Below are 21,220 nucleotides of genomic sequence, written 5' to 3'. Positions count from 1 at the left end.
GTACTCGTTGTGTAGGCAATGTGACCGGGAACGAATGGATGCCATGATTCAACACCTGCTAGAGGCGGCACACATTTTTTCTTTTCCGTACAGTCACTAACCGGTGTCCATCTTTCGTTGGGCCTTGCACATGTTTTTTTTTTGGGTTTTACCTTGGCCATGTTTGTGATGCGGCCAAGCAATGTCCTCTTGTGCTTGAGACTTGCTCTTGTACTTTGTATGGTTTTGGTTGGTGGGGCCAAAGCCTTTGTAGCTCTCTCGAAACAATGCGAAGTGCAAGTTGCTAATTAGGGAATACAAATCAAAGGTCTCAAAATTGGAGTGGAAGATTGTACCCCATCTTGCTCATTTTATGTTGCGCATAACTTTTTGTGTTAATTAAACTGTGTAAACTTTGACCGAGAATATAAATTATAATACAAAGATCTACCATGAAAAATGCATATAATATGAAAATATATTTCGTGACAATTTTAAAATACTATTGTTTTGTTGTATATGTTTATATTTTTATCAGTATGGATGATAAAACTTTACTAAGATTGACTTTAACCAAAGCTTATATGCAACATATTTTGAGGAGGAGGGGGTACATGTAGAAGAATCAAGATATATTTCTGAAAAGTTGAAAAACAAATTGTATGTTGAGGTTTTCAAATAAAACCCAGTACATTAGCAACTGCGGTTCAACCCCGGAGCCTAGAGGAGATGCAGATTGCCACTTTGCCTCTCCAACCTAGGTTGAGGTAGGTAGGTGGCTTCCCGTGCCAGCACCAATTCCCCACTCTCTCGTGCGTCTCGCTATAAAGCAGCAGCAGAGCGGCGCACACCAACTCCACCAAACCACCAGCGTCACCACAGCCCTCCTCCACCCTCCCCAAAACCCCAAACCCCTCCATCCACCATGGCGGCGCCGTCCCCAACAACCACCCACCACCGCCTCCTCCTCCCCGCCTCCACCCACCGCCGCGCCGCCGCCGCCCTCGCCCCCTCCGCGCTCCGCCTCCCCATCCGCGCCCGCACCACCGCCCGCATCTGCGCCGCCGCCGCCCCCGCCGCGGCCGCCACCGCGTCCCCGCCCGCCTCCGCCGCGGTCGCCGTCGAGGGCAAGCCCACGGTGCTCGTCGCCGAGAAGCTCGGCGCCGCGGGGCTGGCGCTGCTGCGGGAGTTCGCCAACGTGGACTGCTCCTACGGCCTCTCGCCCGAGGAGCTCCGCGCCAAGATCTCGCTCTGCGACGCCCTCATCGTGCGCTCCGGGACCAAGGTCGGCCGCGACGTCTTCGAGGCCTCGGGCGGCCGGCTCCGCGTCGTCGGCCGCGCGGGCGTCGGGATCGACAACGTCGACCTCGCCGCCGCCACCGAGCACGGATGCCTCGTCGTCAACGCGCCCACCGCCAACACCGTCGCCGCCGCCGAGCACGGGATCGCGCTGCTCTGCGGCATGGCCAGGAACGTCGCGCAGGCCGACGCCTCGCTCAAGGCTGGTGAGCACACCCTGCCCACGATCTGAATCGTGTGCAAATGACTTGCTCTGTTTCGTGCAGACGTGCGGTCATGTCTGTTAATAAGTTTTTCTTCTCGTAGATGCGCAAGCTTTGAATGGTAGTACTTTCAACTTGCACAACAAAATAGTAAATCCATCATCTACTCGTTGTGCATCTGAAATTAAGACTGTATCTGCTTTCTGCGACTATAATTATTAGAAATAATGCCCGGGCTAGATCCTCATCTGAAATTGTGCATATAGGGAGCTAGCTGTTGACATCAAATCTACATCCTGTTTTTCAAACACTAGTTTGACCACTATTCGCAAATAGAAACAGCGGATACTACTACATTCAGTCTGCTGAATACCAACTTGCTGAAAGCTGCAGCACGTTGTAGCAGCAATGATTCTCTTTTGGTTGGCCACTCTTAGTCTTAGTAACGCATTTTGTTTCGGGGCAAATAGTCCCGTTTTGTATGAAATTGCTCCCTAGCAATGCTAGTATATTCCGTGCCCGATTTGCTGACTCGACTCTTGTACAGGTAAATGGGCACGCAACAAGTACGTTGGTGTATCCCTTGTTGGCAAAACTCTCGCCATCCTTGGGTTTGGAAAGGTTGGCTCAGAGGTTGCACGCCGTGCTAAAGGTCTAGGAATGCATGTGATCGCCCACGATCCATATGCTTCTGCTGACCGTGCTCGTGCAATTGGAGTTGAGCTAGTTAGCATGGAGGAGGCCATGACAACCGCTGACTTCATCTCATTGCATATGCCCCTTACCCCTGCAACAGACAAGATGCTGAACGATGAAGCATTTGCTAAGATGAAGAAGGGTGTTCGGATTATCAATGTTGCACGTGGTGGTGTTATCGATGAAGATGCTCTAGTCAGGGCTCTTGATGCAGGAATAGTTGCACAGGTCTGTTTGGTTCTCTTCCCTTCGCTATTCATGCTTCACTACATTAAAAGTGATTTTGAACAGTTCTATTTTCTAGAGTCGTACTTATACGTTTTTTACCTATATGCTAGGCTGCTCTTGATGTGTTTACTAAAGAGCCTCCAGCAGCAGACAGCAAGCTGGTGCTGCACGAGAATGTTACAGTGACACCACATCTTGGTGCCAGCACAGTGGAAGCGCAGGTATGATGAGTTGGTTCAGAAATATTGTCATGATTGCATCCAGTTACTATTATCCAAGCTCCCAAACGCTAAACATCTTGGATTCCTTAGGAAGGAGTGGCCATTGAAATTGCTGAAGCTGTCACTGGAGCTTTGAAAGGCGAGCTTGCAGCTTCTGCTGTCAATGCACCAATGGTTCCTGCTGAGGTATTATTGATCTCTTGTTGTCTCCAAATTTTTCCTTGTGACACTTGAACCTATCTTATATCATTGTGTTTCATGCAGGTGCTGTCAGAGCTTGCACCCTTCGTTGTGCTTGCTGAGAAACTTGGGCGCCTCGCTGTCCAACTAGTTGCTGGTGGTGGCGGTATCAAGTCTGTGAAGGTTACCTATGCATCTGCAAGGGCGCCTGATGATCTTGACACAAGACTTCTGCGTGCAATGATCACCAAGGGTGTGATCGAACCAATCTCCGATGCCTTTGTCAACCTGGTCAATGCTGACTTCACCGCAAAGCAGAGGGGCATTCGCATTAGCGAGGAGAGAATCTTGATGGATGGCTCACCTGAGACACCTCTTGATTACATTCAGGTTCAGATAGCCCATGTAGAATCCAAGTTCCCCAGTGCGATATCTGAGTCTGGAGAGATCACAGTAGAGGGGAAGGTGAAGGATGGTGTGCCTCACCTAACAAAGGTGGGAGCATTTGAGGTGGATGTGAGCATGGAAGGCAGCCTGATCCTCTGCAGGCAGGTCGACCAGCCTGGTATGATCGGTTCAGTTGGAAGCGTCTTGGGTGAGGAGAATGTCAATGTTAGCTTCATGAGCGTTGGGAGGATTGCTCCTCGCAAGCGTGCTGTCATGGCAATCGGTGTTGATGAGGAGCCCAGCAAGGCCACACTGACCAAGATTGGGGAAATCCCGGCGATTGAAGAGTTTGTCTTCCTCAAGCTCTAGGCGTGGATGTGTATGTTTGGAGTTACAAACATGGTTGTGCAATTTTGATGTAGCTAGGCGTTTAATCAGGGGTCTAGAGGACAGGTCGGTGTCGTTGGAATAAGGTTTTTTTCGTGCATGTTTTGTTGGTGGTTCTCTTCTGTTGGGTTTGGTTTGGCATTTCTGCCCATCCATCTTCTGGCTGAACATGATGCTATTAATAATAGTTTGGTGTCAATGCTTGTCTGCTTAATTCTTAATTTGGACGTGATGATAGTATATGCCTGTGCTGTTCTAGATCTGTTGTTTGCTGCCTGTTAGGTGCCATGTGGCACTGAAAGTAAAAGAGGATCTAGGGTTAGCAATGCCTGATGAATGTGCCCAAAGGGCAAAAGGCCATGCCACCTGTACTGCTGCACATCAGGATTGTCAATCTGTTCCAATTTCTACAAGAACCAAATTCATTCAACAGAAATATAGGACTGAGATCTCTTACAACAGGGATGGTATTTTATCCCTAGGTTCTATGATTACAGATCAGCCAAACCAAACACAATCACGAACTAGCGGTATGTTTTAGCCTGCAATAGTGCAATTATATTACTGACCGAACAAGCTAGTCTTTAAAGGGAGAAGGGACTCGCTCTCAAATAGTCCAACTAGTTTTTTTTGCATATTCTTCACACACAGAGCTTAGATTGCAGACATCCGGAAAGAGCCATCCGTCTGAAGTGAATCAGCATTGCTCAAGTACTTAATGAACAGCGACCGAGAGATGTTTAGGGCATCTCCAGTGGCTGTGGTCGGGAAGACCTTCCTATCGCTCTGCCAGTAGTTGGTGAGGCTAATCCACTCCCTCCTCCATTCTTCCAATGCAAAAGGTTTGTTATTCTCCAGGCTCAGTATCAGGTACTTGAAGTAGATGGCAGCTCTTGGTCCATAGTAGTCTCGCAGCAGGCCACTCCAGTACTTGTTTGCTGCAACAGAACTTGTTATAAATAAATACGGCGAAACTGCAAGAAGCGAATGGATGGTATGTGCCTCACCGTAATCACGTAGCAAACTTGCTTTTGTCTCGGTGTTGTCAAACCACATTGTAATTTGTGTTCTAGCATTCCATTCATACTGCACCCGTTTGAAAGCACTAATGTGTCAGCAATGAGCAATAATACATGAGCTTTTGAAAAGTTAAGGTTGGTATAAAAGAATAAGATAGCACAGCATTACAAGATCACAGCTTATACTTAGTGGCCTAGTGCTCACAATGATCTAGATCAGGACGAGTTTACCTAGCATTTTAACTCGTTTTGTCTCGGTTACCATCAAGCAGGTAAGAATGAAACCATCCAGTACTAAAAATGTCGAAGAAAAAGGTATTACCTGTATCTCTTGTTCCTGGTCTCGTGCAAGGCCCTTCGCACTTTCCAACCAAGGCCCAAGCAGAAATCCCTCATGAGAGGCTAGCAGTATGTCAAGATCATTAACAAGATCTAGGAAGCACTCACACAGAGTGGTCACTTGTCTTATGTTGTTTGATTTGTATCCTTGGATAATCTTTAGAAATATTTGGTTGGCATATTTGGCCAGAGCCTGACGTGTTAAATCCACAAGGTCATACCTGTTAAATCCATGTAAGATTGAATTAACTTATTTAACATCACCACTTTATGCTCCAAACACATATACGCATGACTAGTCACTTGTGAAAAAAATAGCTCGGGTGATAAATTGCATCCCAGAATCACAAGCAGATCATGTTTTAGTGCCAATTCAAATTAGTTAAGCTGAATAGAAAGCAATAAGTTGATATCAAGAGTTCAGGCCAAGGCAATTCTATAAAGGAATAAAAATGCTACCCCATCAAATATTGTGAAACACCAGAAAAAAATAGAGTTGGAAAAAGTCTTTGGGATTTTTAACTACAGCCATTCAGAGCATTAACAGTTTAGCACAAAGTCGGTTGAAGGTAACAAAAATTTTGAGAGCTTGCGGCGTACGTATCTTGCGCTCTTCAAAGGAAGAAGTAAATCAAACTAGACTGCAATATCATAATATTCAAACATTAACCAGAAAAGTACTACTATTCAATGCCATAAATTCAGCAATATGAGCACCTGTGCCCTCACCTGAAGGTGTTGCTGTCAGGTACCTCATCTCCATATTGAAGGAAAAGCTCTAGGGCATGTATAACAGCCTTAGTATCATACCATATATGAGGTTGTTCATATGCATCATTTGATGCATCCTTTACTACATAATTCGTTGATGACACTGCAGAAGAAATATTGGTAGTGCTTGTTTGAATAACGAAAGGTTCAACATCTGGAAATGCAACTATCACATCCCGGTTTTTGTCCTGTTACGATAATAAAATTTATAAGCAAAATAACAGTAGAAAATGTATTACAAAATCACAAAAGTAAATTGATGTTTACTAGTATTAACAAAGGGTAGAAAAAATGCTAAGAATAGCTCTACAGCACAGAACAGTGTAAAAGTACACAAAGCGTCCAGTTTGTTAACAGTAGTATAAATGTATAGTTTTGTTACTTCAGACAATCTTCCATTCCTAGTATATGTTTGTCATACGCTGAATGAAAATGGATAGGTGGTACAATGGCTACATATGGCACATATAATAACTTACATTTTTACCATCTGTACAGTTATATAGAGTTTGGTGCAAAATTCGCCAAGCATCTTGTAACCCTATAACAGATTTCCCATATCTTCTTGTTGGATATGTCTCAACCCATACCTGGAAACAGTGGAAGTCTGGTCAAGTTAGAACGTGGTTGCACCCATTAGCTACCTCTAAGGGCAAAAATTAGAGAACTGCACAACAAATAGCACGTCAGATTTGCTGCAAAGTGAAGTACTACCTCCGATTCATATTAATTGACTTTAATATGGATGTATCTAGAACTAAAATGTGTCTAGATACACTCATATTAGAGTCAATTAATATGAACCGGAGGGAGTAGTAAACACATCACGGGCTAATCTGACGAACTGGCTAATTCCGAAGCATACATCAAACAGAAAATGTATTAAAAAAACCAGACTCAAAATATGCAATATATCTAAGAAACCAAATGATGTATACATTGCAACCGACATGTTAAAAAGAAGACATGTACATTTATTGCATATAAAGCTCTTCTCAAATGGTTTATGAAATTTCACCTGAAGATCCACTTGTCTGTGATGAAAAGCCATTTCTGACATTAGGTCATAAACAATAGGATTTTGCTCGATACCTTCCATAGACATGCCGACTCCAACCTAAAACAAATGGTGTTTGAAGTAAAAGATTCAGAAGATGAATATTTGCTAGTTCAGTAGCAGCAACAACTGATTAAGCTAATGATGTAATACCATTGTGGAGTTTTCACTAAGTCGAGCATCAATAGGCCCAGAAGCAACAGCATCCAAGACACCATACATTTCAAAATCCGCAGCAAAATTATGAAGCATGCACCTGAAGAAAGGATAGCACCAATTCCTTTATCACAAAAAGAAAAAAAAAAGAAATAAGATGGTGTCTTGACAAGAATGGAGAGATGACTTTCCAGATGTAGGGGACACCATAGAACTGATCAGAATTGATCCATACTGGTTTCACTTCAGCATAAAGATCAAGAACAATCATTCGTCCAACAGGAACAGAATGCAGTAGTGCCTAACCAACACAGAACTCAATATTATAAAAAATCAAAGAGAAATCTCATAACATAGAAACTGCACAAGCTAAAAAGAAAGAAACACCAACTAGCCGCATTTTCTTTACAAGACTTCGGTAAATAAAGGATAGAGTTAATGAGTAGAAAGACATGGTTTGCGCTCTCAGCAACAGTTGTTGAGTACCCCAGTTCTGGAATTAAGTATATATGAATTGTGCTTACTGGTTCGAACTTCTATGTCCAACCTTAACACCCTTTTCTACCAACAACAGTAGTATATCACTGCAGACACTGGCTTCTAATTAGCATAAACTGAATACTATCAAGGTCGCAACCTTACACATAAAACCACTCCAACTTTCTTATCATTGGTATTATAATATGTTTGTGGAACACAAAAGGTATGTGCCGTATCAAATAATCGGTGTCACCCAACATCGTTGTTGTTTTCGAGAAAACGCAAAGGACCTTTGCGCTTCATTTCATTGAAAAGGAAGAGTTATAGTTACAAGTCTCCTAGGAGACGGTGATACATAAGAGGAAAGGGATTCCTAGTGTACATCCCAACATCGTTGCAGTATTCATTTTAGATACATCACATCCTAAGTTTTGGAGGGACTGTTCTACTTACAAAATCACAATGTAAAATACTTTTGTCATTATTAATACAGATTTTATACCATGTCAAAGTTGTCATATCAATTTTTGAAGAAAACTACAACGAGTAAAAGGTTAACAAAACTAACATTACTTAACATATTATTGAGCTTTCATGAGATTGCACCTTCATTTGTGGGGGTTCCCAGAAAGGATCGTAAGTAAACAACCAACCCTGTAGAGGATAATACATGTTAGCGAGAATTTCATATTTGAATATTCAAGTGTGTTTTTATACAGCAAAAAAAATGCCAGCTGGAAAGAGAACTATGCGTCTAAAGAGGGAGTGAGGGACTAAAGGAAAAAATTAAGTGTATCAACAAAGGCATCCATAACCTATGTCCCTGGCAACTGCATTTTACAAACCAATCCAGCACAAGTGTTCACAAAAAATTAATACTTCAAAAGAAACTCACTTGCATTAACCAAATAGCCTCATCATCACCACTTTGCATTCCCCTGAATGTTGCAGCACCCAAGGAAGATATATAGTTTGGATCACTTAGTGGAGGGGTGTTCTCATCAAATGTATCACTAGATGAACATAAGATATCACCAAATGAGGCACTGAGTTCATCCAATGGGAACTTCTAATACTTTAAATGATAAAAGAGAACATACCAGTTGTATACATGACTTGTCCTACCATATTCTGTGCAAAGAATAAGAAAACTCATCAGATGTGTTAAGGATTGATGTTTTATTCTGATAAACAATGTAAATAATACTTATAAAAAAACTAGCACCTAAACAGAAGTCTCTTGAAAAAAACATACATATAAAATAAAAACCAGGTAAAGGAACTTTATCACTCAGTTTTTACAATCGTGGTACTAATTCTCAAAAATTATTTACTGTAGGTATTCTATCAAAATACCATGCATCATAGTATTGGAGTTCAGTTTTCAGTAAGAAGTCCTACCTTTGATTTGTTCTTCTATAAACGACTTTCCAATTTCTACAAATAAGGGATCGGATGCATCAAGAAGATATGTGCAACACCATCTTGGGTTGCTGTCAACTGTAAACCTTAATATCACAGAAGAGAATAAAATAAGTGAAAAACTTAAATATAACTATAAAGAATTATATCAACAGAAAGATACACAGAATATCTGATAATTTACTTTACTTCACATTAGTTGATTCACAAAAAACAAATCACTTGACAACAGTTGAGCTGTGTTAACAAATAGGGTCGGTGCAAATAGTTGGCGTACGTTAAGAATTAGTATCCAATTTTAACTTTGAACATATTTTTTACAGTCGAAGCACCCAGTGTGAGCAACACACATCAGAGCACAAGAGCAGAAGCTTGCTACGAATCTTAAGTGTCAATCACTAGTCACTAGTGGCATAAAAAACTGCAATACGTCAACTGATTCAATATTGGTTCAGTGAACAGCCTAAGGGGAAAAACACTCAGATGTGCAGAGACATTCAGAGAACTGAATAGAAGATATAAGGTTTATTGTGAAACATCATCGAAAGACAACAGTCATGAAGCACATGAATATATAAAGTTGTCGGGAATTAATCAGTATCCAGAGATGCAACATGGCTCAGTATGTTAAAGTATTTCATCAAGGCAACAATTTGCTCAACATCTTTATTTAGAATATTATTCTTACCAATCTCCAAGGTGGGTAACTCTAGCTGAGGGAAATTTTGATTTCAGTGCAGCAGGGATGTTACCAGAAAAGGCCGGAAGGACTGCAAGAGTGGTAGATAGACTAAATAAGTGCAAATGAAAAATAAATGAACTCAAGTAGTAAAAAATGTTATAACATCACCTGGGGACATGCCAAAAGCATACATCCTAGAAAGGATTTTCTTCTGAAGGGTTAATTGATCATCAAGCCAAGTCTGAGGAAGAGGTCCACCCCATCTGAAAAATCATCTTTACAATGTATTTATGTGTTCCTTCAAGATAAAATTGCTTAAAAGATGAACTGAGGGAAGACCATCAATGTTCATCATGCTATCAGACACAATATTTTGTCTATATCTGGTCTTACAAAAAAAGGGGGGTTCAGAAGTCCATCCTACTACCGACAATCGCTTCCATTGACTACAGTGAGTGGACTACCCACCCTGAATGAATATTGTATTCATGATATGTTCTTTGAATTAAGAAAAAACTGCATATATTAGCTGTCATTTATCCATTTGTGACAAGTACTAAAGAGGAAACAATTTCTTATTGGCAGTTAAGACAGCAAAAGTCATATCTTGCTTGAGAAGACTTGGGATCAGACTTAAGTTGAATATTAAAATAATTCAAAAACTAACAGCATGTGTTTCTTATAATGCAAAAGAATATGTGATCAACAAGAGTCTTGTAATGTAAAATGAATTAGATGGAAGGCCTGATAGAAAAAAGAGCACCACTTAACTTACCCATGCATATTGGCCATCCGAGACCATGAAAGAAAGGCAGGCCCACCAAAGAAATCATCCAGATCAGATTTACTAATGTTGTACCTCTGCAAGTATGTAAGGGAAGACGAAATGTAAATTACAAGCAAACCATTTACCATAATAAAGTATGAGTTAACAGAAGTACTAATGGACACAGGACACTATTGCCACATTGGCATTTTACGAAATCAGTTACGAAGTACTTTTTTCTTAAACAACAGAGTACCAAGATAGAGCATTTAATCATCAGTTCTGGTAAAAAAGCATTTGACTATCAGAGATCCCAGAAGCTCCCCCGTGCTTCACAAAAGGACAATATTAAAAATCATGAACCCGGCCTAAACCATGCCAACATTGCAACATGGCTCCATACTTGGACATGTGACCTCTGGTGTACCAGTTATCGTGCCTACGGTAAACGCTGGGTAGCCAAGTGCGGAGAGGATAACTGCTGAAAGCATATAAGTAGTAAGCCCACCCCAAGATGAGTGCTCTCTCCTCCGACTTCCCTAGAGGAGGCACTTCCATGCTTGCTTATCTGAATTGTTTCAATAGTCTACCTCCTGATTAGTATTCATGCTAGGATTTGCTGTTCTACATCAAGCATCAGCTTATATTTCTACTAAGATTATCTGATGTTCTTTGATATGATTTAATATTTGAGAAAAAGCAAGATGCACGGTTTCAATTATTCAGTAAACAACATGTTTTAAAAAATAAACGCACACAAACCTGAAAAACCTTCTGCCATATAGCCTCTTGCCCAGTGAAAGCTAGAGGCAAATTGACTCCTTGAAGAGCCATCCAGTCAATCTCCTTCTCCCAGCGCTCCCAATCATACCAAGCAAAAGAATCTTCAAAGCAAGAAAAGAATCTTTAAACACATCATTACCAATACAAAATAAAGAACTAAGACATATTGTTTTTAATTCAGCATGGAGAAGGTATGTATCATGAATACCAGTTTCAACAACAAAAAGCTCAACATCGTAATCAACCAAAATGATGCCAGCCAGCACCAACAAAAACTCAAAAGTAAGTAAAAAAAGAGGTAATAAAATCCGTTAAGTTCTTTTTTGCAGGGAAAATCCTGGTAGCACTAGAGCAAAACACAGGTATACAATATACTAAAAGAAAAAAGGCAGAATGAGCTCTTGGGAGAAAGAATGACATCACTATTCATAACCAGAATATTCACAGAGCACCTAAAAACGTCCATGGTACATAACAGAGGGAAATAATATGACATGCAAAAGAAGCTGAGCATATCCAGCATATGTCTCTGTTAACGTAGCAGGAAGACATACATTAGCAGGATACCATGTCATGGGGTTCAAAAAGCTCTATCAGTTACACAGCTTCAAAAATATACTACCTCCGATTCAAGGAATAAGGCACCCTCGTTTTACGTGCTTTTCGTTTGACTAAGAATTATTTCAAATATATAAAGATTGTTTGTATGAAATTAACATCATTAGAAAGTGTTTTTCAATACGAATCCAACGATACTAATTACATATAATATAACCAAGATTTAGTTGCTCAATTTTTATGGTCAAAGTTCGCCTTGGAATACGTGTGCGCCTTATTCCTTGGGATGGAGGTAGTAATTAACAAGTGTTCTAATGCTTGTAACTAGAAAACTTACTTAGTGGATGGCAAAAGAAAAGTATCAGAGTTGTACACGAAATAAGAAATCAGCTTACAACTGGAAGTAACTGCATTCTGGTAGTAGTTCCAGTCAACAGGTCTTCGAATCAAAACCCCACCAGCAGGAACACGAGGTAGTGAGCCAGGATATGGCACGGATGATAATTGTGCACCACCAGTTTTAGCCCATGATATATGTGCCGCACAATAGTGCTTCAAATACCAATGAAGGCCAGCAGAAATTTCTACCCCACTTACTCCAAGTATCCTGATCAAAAGACAAGAACAAATGCAGATGACTTCAGTCTGATTGTACTACAGAGAAACTAGAGGCATAAACTTACAACAACAAGACCAAACAGACATGGTGCACCCTGTCTAAGTAACCCTTAATATAGTAGACTGATATTTTGAACTGTACACTAGCCACTCACATTAGTCAGTAGAACTGGTACATACTTCTAGCAGGAATTGCTGTGTCGAAAATATATATAAAAGCAACATCACTATGAACACATATGTATTATACCATCCAAGAATCAGAACAATACTGATAACTGAACACATGTAAATACTGGAAGGTTTTATTTAGTAACACCCATATGTTCATGGGGAGTAAAGTAACACCTAGGGTACCAAAAAAAATGTCAAATTCATCGTTTGCAGAGTAGCAGGCATACTTAGATCCAGGCCATAAGTGGATCGCCTAATATGTAACTTGGGCAAGATACATCATTTAAATAATGATACATCCTCAGTCCGTTTTATATGAAAATGGTCATCAGGCTAAAGGTAACATTCTACAGCTGCTGAAGATTGTTTCACTTAGCTCGCAGTAAATAATAATAGAACAAAAGGAAGAAACATACAGTATTTCGGGAGTCCCTTCTCCATCAAACGACGGGTGGTTGTTGATGATGAAGCATGCCTTTCCACCACATTTCTCCTGTTAGAGTGTTAGTGCAGGTGTTAGTGCAGAAATGACTCCTAACTCGTTGTTGACAGATACCAGCTAGTAAAAAATAGACCGATCGTGAAATTAGCTAGAAATCCACCATGTCAAAGGCAAAAAGGATACATGGTCGACATCAATCACGTCTGTGGATGAACAGTTCGAAACTACCGAATACGAAATGCGAAACTTACTAGCCTGCAGTTTGTTTAGGTATTAAGTTTCTCTTAATCAAAGCCTATGACCTCAGTCGCCACAGGTTCACACACCGAGTGTCCAGAACAACCAGCTCCCGACACCAATCAAATACTCCATGATCCTAAAATTTTACTACTAGTAACCACTTGGTGAATTGGTCAAATCCCTCGGCCACTCTCCTTACTCGCCGCCAGTTCCACGAACAGCTAAACCCCTAGAATTCGGCTGGAACAAAGCGCGCGTACCGTGGGGATGACCATGAACTCGAAGCTGGCGGAGTGGGACGGGAGGAGGCGCGCGAGGAGCCCGGCCGCCGCGTCCACCTGCTCGGCGGGAGGCCGGCGCTCGCTGTGCTGGAGCTCGCGGACGCGGTCGAGGTGCGCGAACCGCATGCCCGAGCTGCTGACCCGCGACGCGGCGCAGGCCAGCACGACGGCGAGCAGGAGCAGGAGGAGGCGGGGAGCGGGAGAGGACGGCGGCATCGCGCCGGCGCCGGCGGGGGCGGGGTGGGAAGGGGGAGGAGGCGAAGTGGGGAGGAGAAGTGGCAGGTGGGAGTGGCGAGCAGGGCTTGGGGGAGGACATGACGAGGGAGGAGGTGGTTGGGGGATTAGGAAATGGGGGGCGAAAGCGAAAGGGGCGGCAGATTCCGGCGGCCGGGGCGAGTTCCGGGCGGCAATGGGGAAGCGGCGAAGACGACAGGAGCGGCAGGCCGCGCGCGGATGACGCGACGAACAAGCACCATGACGTCAGTCCAATTATTTATGTAAACAAATTGGACAAAGCTACGGAGCATAATTTGGGTTGTCTGGTTGCTCCGGCCTGGGCCAGGATTTTTTGCGTCGGACTTTGGTTGGCCCGGCCCGAGGCTCGATCCGACCCGAGAAATGCACAGGTATAGGCGGAACCATCGGCGACACCCGATGCCTTTTGTGTTCTGCCGTGCAACAAATCTTTGCCGTGGGCTGTGTTGGTCCATTGCCGTGCAACTTTCTTTGTCGTGCGCTCTCTTCCGTTGATGCCGTGAATCGTATCTTTGCCGTGCGCTCGTGTCTGTCGTTGTCGTGGCCAAGATCTTTGCCGTGCGTTTTCCTCCGTACGCACGGCAAAGAAATCTTTACCGTGCGGGTACACACGGCAAAGATAGGCTGCATGGCAGCGCCTTAGTGACCATCTCACTTTTTTTCTCTTTACATTTCTGCGAGATGAGATGAGGAGGTGACTTTGAGTCAACATTTGCAAATGTTTTCTCATAATACTATGGTTTATAAAAGTATGACGGTTTAACATAGTTTTAGGTGTTTGGATTTGAGAAATATTGTAGAATTGAAAACCATGGTATCCTCAAAATGTCTTCTTAAACAATGGAAAAAGTGGTCTCCCGCTTTTATTAAAACGAGAAAGCAAAAAAAAAAAACTATAGTATTGCTTAGCCGGGCACCGAAAAATTGTGGTACCCAAATAGTTAAGTTTTCAAAAACTAGAGCTTCCAAACAAAGGTACTTACGTTTTATCATACACCTGATGTTCTTTTAGTAATAAATTGCCTACAAATGCCCTTTATTGGATTAACTTTAACTTATTTTGCGCTTCTCACAGCCGGATATGTAACTGAATTAGTGAATGAAAAATACTCAAGTTATTTATACATACATTTTATTTCTTCTAAAATTGTTTTTTGCTATTAGATATCGAAACGTGCAAAGCACGTGCAATTTACTAGTTTAAGCTAATGCACAAAATTCACATATAGGTGATAGCACTCACATTTCACGAGGCCCCAATGCTAGTTTACTAAATTACAAAAAGTTCAATCAATACTGACAGGTATTCTCTTATGTCAGTGAGTAGCATGAAAAAGATTACCGGCCGGCGATATTTCGAAAATATGAGAGAGAAAGATATCGCTGGATGTAACTCAGATGGTTGGCCCGGTTCGTCACGGACACGCCGGCAGTGTCGAGGCTATCCGACGTTTTTATGCAGCAACAAACATGCAGGAACGAACATATGCTCTGACAACATTGGCACGCACACGCACTATATACGCAAAATTGGCCGCTCCAAGCTAGCAGCCACCTGTGGAAGGGAGTTACGTACGTGTCCCCTCCGCTCCACCTCTCTAGTCTGTAGCTAGCTAATCTAGGACGACGACGAGCACCTGAGCTGATGCGCGGTGACGCCCTGAGCAGTGAGCACGGAGCAGGACGGACGAGCCGATGAGAGCTGTGGCGTGCGACCTCTCTGATGCACCAGCTCGATTGATCTTCTGAACACAAGCAAAGCAAGTACTATCACTGGTTTCTTTTGCTGATTCTAAGCTGGCATCTGTCTTTAACTTGTAGCTTGAGATGTTGCTGTTTCTCCATTTTTCAGTAACCGGAACAAACAAACTGATAATGGGATTGCCTGAGCTGTGGGAAGCATGGGAGGTCAAGTGCCTGCTACTCTCAAGCCTACTGATGCAGCTGCTCATGCTCATCTTGACCGAGCTGCTTCGTCACGTATCCGGCTGGCCGCTGCTCTCCGCGGCGCTGAGCGCCATCCTGTGGCTGCTCTACCAGACGGCCGACGACGTCGCGATCTACGTTCTCGGCCACATGTCCCTGAGCAGCAGGCCGCGCGAGGAACAGCAGCTCATGGCGTTCTGGGCGTCGCTGCTGCTGGTGCACCTCGGCGGGCAGGACACCGTCACCGCCTACGCCATGGAGGACAACGACCTCTGGCTGCGCCACCTCTTCACCCTGATGGTGCAGGCCGCCGGAGCAGCCTACGTCCTCTACAAGTACGCCGGCGGCGGCAGCGCGTCCTTGCTCGCCGCCGCCGTGCTGATGTTCCTCATCGGTGTTGGCAAGTACCTCCAGAGGGTATACGCCCTCAAGTCCTCTAGGCTCGGCAGCGTCAAGGAGTTCCTGGAGGGCTTTGAGGTGCACGAACCCGACAAGCCGTACCCAGTCCCGGCTTGTCTTGATGACGCGGAAGGGGTCCTGCAGGGAGCTCATGACCTGCTCCATGTCTGCATGGGCCAGCTTGTTGACTACAAGGTCTGGCCGTCTGGGTTTCAGATGGGATGCATACTCGCATATCACGATCGCCGTGGTAACCCCAGTGGGCGGAGCAAGTTGCTGGAGTTGCTTGGGATGCAGCTCTCCCTGACGCGTGACATCCTCTACACCAAGGCGGCGGTGACTCACACGTGGCACGGGTTCGTTTCTCGCCTGCTCTGGACCGTCTCCACCATCGTGGCATTCTTCTTATTCCGACAGTTTGCCATGGGAGGCGGCCAAGTTTACAGCAAGGGTGACATGGTGGTCACTTACATCTTGTTAGCTGGAGCTCTTCTCCTCGAGGCGTCATCCCTGCTAAGGGCGGTATCATCCACTTGGACATGCGCCTGGCTACAAGGAGCTGCGAGGTTTAAATGGTTCCATCCGACATGGGTGTATCTTCGCAGGGGTGCCAAGGTAGCACAAAGATGCAGGAAGTGGTCGAGCTCCATCGGGCAGCACGACTTGTCACGATCCCACCGGCACAACAATGCAGGTGGATGCTACTGGATAGCGTCTCGCATCGGGCTCGGGCAGCAGTGGAACAGGCTGCGTTCCTGCGACTCCATCGTGATCTCACATGATGTGGAGGACCTGCTGCTGAATGAGGTACAACGCATGGTGGAAGCATGTGGGGGGAATGATGAGGAGCACATCATGCGAAGCCCCGACCAGCTCGCGCTCGGCGCATGGGGCACCGGTGGTTCAGGCGCAAGATTCTACGATGGTGTCGTCGGAGTGGAGGAGGCCGGTTTCAACGGCAGCATACTCGCCTGGCACTATGCCACCGACGCGTTCCTCGGACTGTTTGATCGTCGATGCATACTGCCTGCTGACAGAGATAAGAAGGACGCATTACAAGAGACTGAACGCCAGGAAAGGAGGGAGCCGCAACAGCGCCTGGCTGAGGCGATCCTGGTTTTGTCAAAATACATGATGTTCCTCCTCGTGGAGCGGCCTCGATTACTGCCCGGCCCTTTCCGCCACAACCAGTATGACAACTTCTGCTCGGAGTTTCAAGAGTTCTCACGTTTTGAGGTTGAAGATGATGATTTCATTCCTGACGCCCTGCAGCCGGCAGTACGTCTTGCCAAAAACATGCTGGCCAGGTCCGAGGTTGAGGGGGTGGAGGAGGTGTTGCAAGCGATCTCCATGGTGTGGGTGGAGAAGCTGTGCTACGCGGCCAGCCACTGCATCAACAACTCCCATGCCAGGCAGCTCAGCAGCGGCACCGAGTTCATCACCGTCGCCTGGATCCTGACCACTGCCTTGTTTAATCGGTTCTACCGTGACCACCCTGTGTTCAAAGAACAAGCAGACCACTTCCTACAAAAACACTAGCCATATAGGCATGCAAATTAAGAATGTCATATATGAAATTTGAATTATGTTTATATTTTTAAGTGTTGACATGGAATGATTTTGGATTGGAATGAATATGACATGGTTTGAGATAGTCGTAGGAATATTTGAATTCAAGTTTGACTTGGTCAAACCTCAATTTTGAATTCAAAATTTAGAAACGTGCTCAAGTGGTTTCAAGTTATATTCAACTTTCGGTTTTCAAGTTTTAAATTTACCCCACATTGTGAATTACTCAAAGTCATCTTGAAATTAAAATTTCAAATCCCAGCGTTTGACTTATGTCAAGTTTGATACTAGAGTTCAAATTCGATCAATTTGGTTTGCAAAGACAAAAGATGAAATTTTTACCGTATTTTAGAGATGCATGCAATGCAAATGCACATATTTGTACATCTACCCTTACGAGGTCCTATTATTTGGGGTGTTACATCCCCCTCCGTAGTCTTTAGCTGTAATTATTTTCTTCTCAACTGAGTGACATATTTGTTGGAAATAGACCTAGGTGATTTTACTTGAGTTATTGTTACATGCCCGTACTAGCTTATACATCCATGTGTTGATTTAAGAAATTCACTTGCATGCCCATCTCTAGAAAAGTATAGAACCAAGCACACACTTGTTTATTTATATGTATTTATACTCACTATGAAAGTTTAGCAGATACGTTGTGATCAATTCAAATCTCCATGTTTTGATAGAGTAACATGTCTGAAATGTTAATTGACCTATTTGCTAATGTCATATAAGAATGCTAGTATCTAGCTTGCTAGAATATTTCACTATGCCATCCCAACTAAAAAATGTTTGTCCTATGAATACTTTATTACATATCACATATGGTTAATACTTTGGATTCTTCACGTGGTTGTGCAGCGACCACTGGATCCTAATAGTCCTTGTGCCGCGGGATCGAACGATGTTTTACATGAATTTCATGAGACTCAAGTCAAAGTTCAAACACAAAACTATATTCGATGTTCCCAGTGACGCCCTCTCTAAATTTGCACAAAGGGAGAAAATCTGCCAAGTCAAGGTAAGGGTCATCAAATGGAAAAGTTCAAATAAATCACTGATATCTCTTGCGTAGAGAAGTCTTCAGATCTCCCGGTAGGCTACATCCTGTGCTGGCACCTAGCCCATTTAGTATGAATTTAGAATAAATTGATCACAACTGAAGAACAGAAAGACCTGTTTACACATCAAGCAATCTAAATTTGACTCCACGGAGGAGCTTACACCCATCCATGGATTCTTTGCGAGAATCATCAACCAGGAGGTCACACCGGAGGATAACAACTCTAGTAGGAGACAAGTGCGGGTGCAAGCCGCACGATGCGATATCTTCAAGGACGGTACAACGCAATTAAGAAATGTTGCTCCCGCTGTCTACTTGGAACAAGCGAAGAATAATCCTCCAAGTGGTGCAACAGTTGATGATTTTGCGTGTTATTTATTTGCAGAGCATAGTTTTGTTTCCATCAAAATACTTGAATAAATGTTAGCTCTTTGTTTATTGTTCAATTTTCTATGGAGGGCCATGGTGCAGAAAAATGTACAAAGATACGAAAGCAAGCAAGCGAGAATAGGTTCTTCACGCTTCACCGTTGTTATAAAATTCTAGAGAATAGTGAAAAGTGGAAGTTATTGAGGGGCCAAGAGGCTCTCGTCCATGCCATGTGGCTCTAATCCCTTTGTATGATGATAGTGATGATGCACCGAGAAGAGGGAGAAACAAACGATGGACTGATGATAGAAGACATGTGAAGCTAGATGTGAAGAGAAAGACCGAGCAAGAGAGGTTTACCTCCAAGACTGGGGAGATGATGAATGTGAAGCAAAGAATTACACAAGAGAAATTACAAACTCAGAAGGAGTTCGCCGAGAAGAAACATAGTGAAAAGATTAGGAACTGCGAAGAAATAAGAGAAGACGAGAAGAGGAAGGCCGTGTTTAAAGATAGAAGGATCCAGCTTGAGGAGGAAAAAGAGGAGAAGCATGTGATGATGATGAATCCAACTACTATAGATGCTCTCACCAAAGAATGGTGAAAGATAAGGAGGGCCAAGATCTTGAAAGCAAAGAAGGCAAGAAGAGAGGCTGCTACTGCTGCAACTTATGTTGCTATTGTTGTGTGATAACCCACAAGTATAGGGGATCGCAACAGTCTTCGAGGGAAGTAAAACCCAACTTATTGATTCGACACAAGGGGAGACAAAGAATACTTGTAAGCCTTAACAACGGAGTTGTCAATTCAGCTGCACCTGGAAAAGCACTAGTAACAGGGGTGATGTGAAAGCAGCAGTAATATGGGAGCAATAGTAAAAGTAACACAGCAGTAGTAGCAGTAATATGAGAGCAATGGCACCAGAAAATAGTTGATACTACTTCCAATGTCATGTAGGAACGAGTATATGATGATGAGAGATGGACCGGGGTTCCCAGCTATCTACACTAGTGGTAACTCTCCAATAACAAGTGTTGGGTGAACGAATTACAGCTTGGGCAATTGATAGGATTGAAATAGCATTAAGACAGAACATCAAGATTATTAATCATGTAGGCATGTTTCCCATATATAGTCATACGTGCTCGCAATGAGAAACTTGTACAACATCTTTTGTCCTACCAGCCGGTGGCAGCCGGGCCTCTAGGGAATCTACTCGGAAATTAAGGTACTCCTTTTAATAGAGCACCGGAGCAAAGCATTAACACTCCGTGAAAACATGTGATCCTCATATCTAAGTCTTCCCTCCGGTTGTCCCAATTTCTGTCACTTTGGGGCCTTTGGTTCCGGACATAGACATGTGCATACAACTTGTAGATACAATCTAAGCAATAAGTATAGAGCTTAAATCTAAGATCATGCCACTCGGGCCCTAGTGACAAGCATTAAGCATAACAAGATTGCAAAGCAACAATAACTTCACAAACTTTATAGATAGACTAATCATAATGTAACAATCCATCGGATCCCAACAAACACAACACCGATTACATCGGATGAATCTCAATCATGTAAGGCAGCTCATGAGATCATTGTATTGAAGTACATGGGGGAGAGAATACCAACTAGCTACAGCTAGAACCCGTAGTCCATGGGGGAACTACTCACGGAGCATGATGGTGGCGGTGGCGTTGATGGAGATGGCTTCCGGGGGCACTTCCCCGTCCCGGCAGGGTGCCGGTACAGAGACTTCTGTCCCCCGAAACGGAGTTTCGCGATGGTGGCGGCGCCCCTGGAGTCTTTCTGGAGTTTTGTCAATTTGTATCGATGTTTTAGGTTAGGACGGCTTAAATAGGCGAAGAGTTGGAGTCGGAGGGGCCACGGGGCCTCCTCACACTAGGGGGGCGCCCCCCCTTGGGCCGCGCCGCCACCACGTGTGGGGCCCCCAGGGCTCCCCTCTGGTCCCACTCTGACTTTCTGGAAGGTTCCGGGAAAAATAAGATGTTGGGTCTTCGTTTCGTCGAATTCCGAGAATATTGCCCGAACAGCCTTTCTCGGAACCAAATACAACGTAAAACAGCAACTGGCCCTTCGGCATCTCGTTAATAGGTTAGTTCTGGAAAATGTATAAAAACATTATAAAGTGCAAGCAAAACATGTAAGTATTGTCATAAAACAAGCATGGAACATCAGAAATTATAGGTACGTTGGAGACGTATCAGCATCCCCAAGCTTAGTTCCTGCTCGCCCTCGAGTAGGTAAACG

At 43.7% G+C, this 21,220-nt stretch overlaps 2 protein-coding genes across 2 annotated transcripts; one reads left to right on the top strand and one right to left on the bottom strand.

Moving 5' to 3' along the window:
* Positions 1-904: 904 nt before the first annotated feature.
* LOC124672456 (D-3-phosphoglycerate dehydrogenase 1, chloroplastic-like) lies at positions 905-3,794 on the top strand. The gene is made up of 5 exons (XM_047208678.1): positions 905-1,484; positions 2,029-2,405; positions 2,516-2,626; positions 2,717-2,812; positions 2,891-3,794. Exons 1-5 carry the CDS (start codon positions 905-907, stop codon positions 3,560-3,562), a joined length of 1,836 nt encoding a protein of 611 aa, XP_047064634.1. The 3' UTR covers positions 3,563-3,794.
* Positions 3,795-4,140: 346 nt separating this feature from the next.
* LOC124672455 (alpha-N-acetylglucosaminidase-like) lies at positions 4,141-13,584 on the bottom strand. Its single transcript, XM_047208677.1, has 19 exons — positions 13,348-13,584; positions 12,822-12,898; positions 12,009-12,220; positions 11,035-11,156; positions 10,282-10,367; positions 9,675-9,769; positions 9,513-9,594; positions 8,804-8,910; positions 8,503-8,533; positions 8,298-8,415; positions 8,009-8,056; positions 7,114-7,223; positions 6,920-7,022; positions 6,728-6,826; positions 6,189-6,299; positions 5,668-5,897; positions 4,922-5,159; positions 4,588-4,666; positions 4,141-4,518 (listed from the first exon to the last, which is right to left on the bottom strand). Exons 1-19 carry the CDS (start codon positions 13,582-13,584, stop codon positions 4,235-4,237), a joined length of 2,469 nt encoding a protein of 822 aa, XP_047064633.1. The 3' UTR covers positions 4,141-4,234.
* Positions 13,585-21,220: the final 7,636 nt, after the last annotated feature.

Source organism: Lolium rigidum, chromosome 7 (assembly GCF_022539505.1).
Source record: "Lolium rigidum isolate FL_2022 chromosome 7, APGP_CSIRO_Lrig_0.1, whole genome shotgun sequence".
NCBI lineage: Eukaryota > Viridiplantae > Streptophyta > Magnoliopsida > Poales > Poaceae > Lolium > Lolium rigidum.
This window is presented reverse-complemented; position numbering and strand designations above follow the sequence as displayed.

Coding starts and splice junctions, on each gene's coding strand:
- LOC124672455 (XM_047208677.1), bottom strand. CDS start 13,584: ATGCCGCCGTCCTCTCCCGCTCCCCGCCTCCTCCTGCTCCTGCTCGCC. Junction 12,899..13,347: donor AGTTCATGGTCATCCCCACG/GTACGCGCGCTT, acceptor ACACTCTAACAG/GAGAAATGTGGTGGAAAGGC. Junction 5,898..6,188: donor ACTGTACAGATGGTAAAAAT/GTAAGTTATTAT, acceptor TTATCGTAACAG/GACAAAAACCGGGATGTGAT.
- LOC124672456 (XM_047208678.1), top strand. CDS start 905: ATGGCGGCGCCGTCCCCAACAACCACCCACCACCGCCTCCTCCTCCCC. Junction 1,485..2,028: donor CGACGCCTCGCTCAAGGCTG/GTGAGCACACCC, acceptor ACTCTTGTACAG/GTAAATGGGCACGCAACAAG. Junction 2,813..2,890: donor CACCAATGGTTCCTGCTGAG/GTATTATTGATC, acceptor TGTTTCATGCAG/GTGCTGTCAGAGCTTGCACC.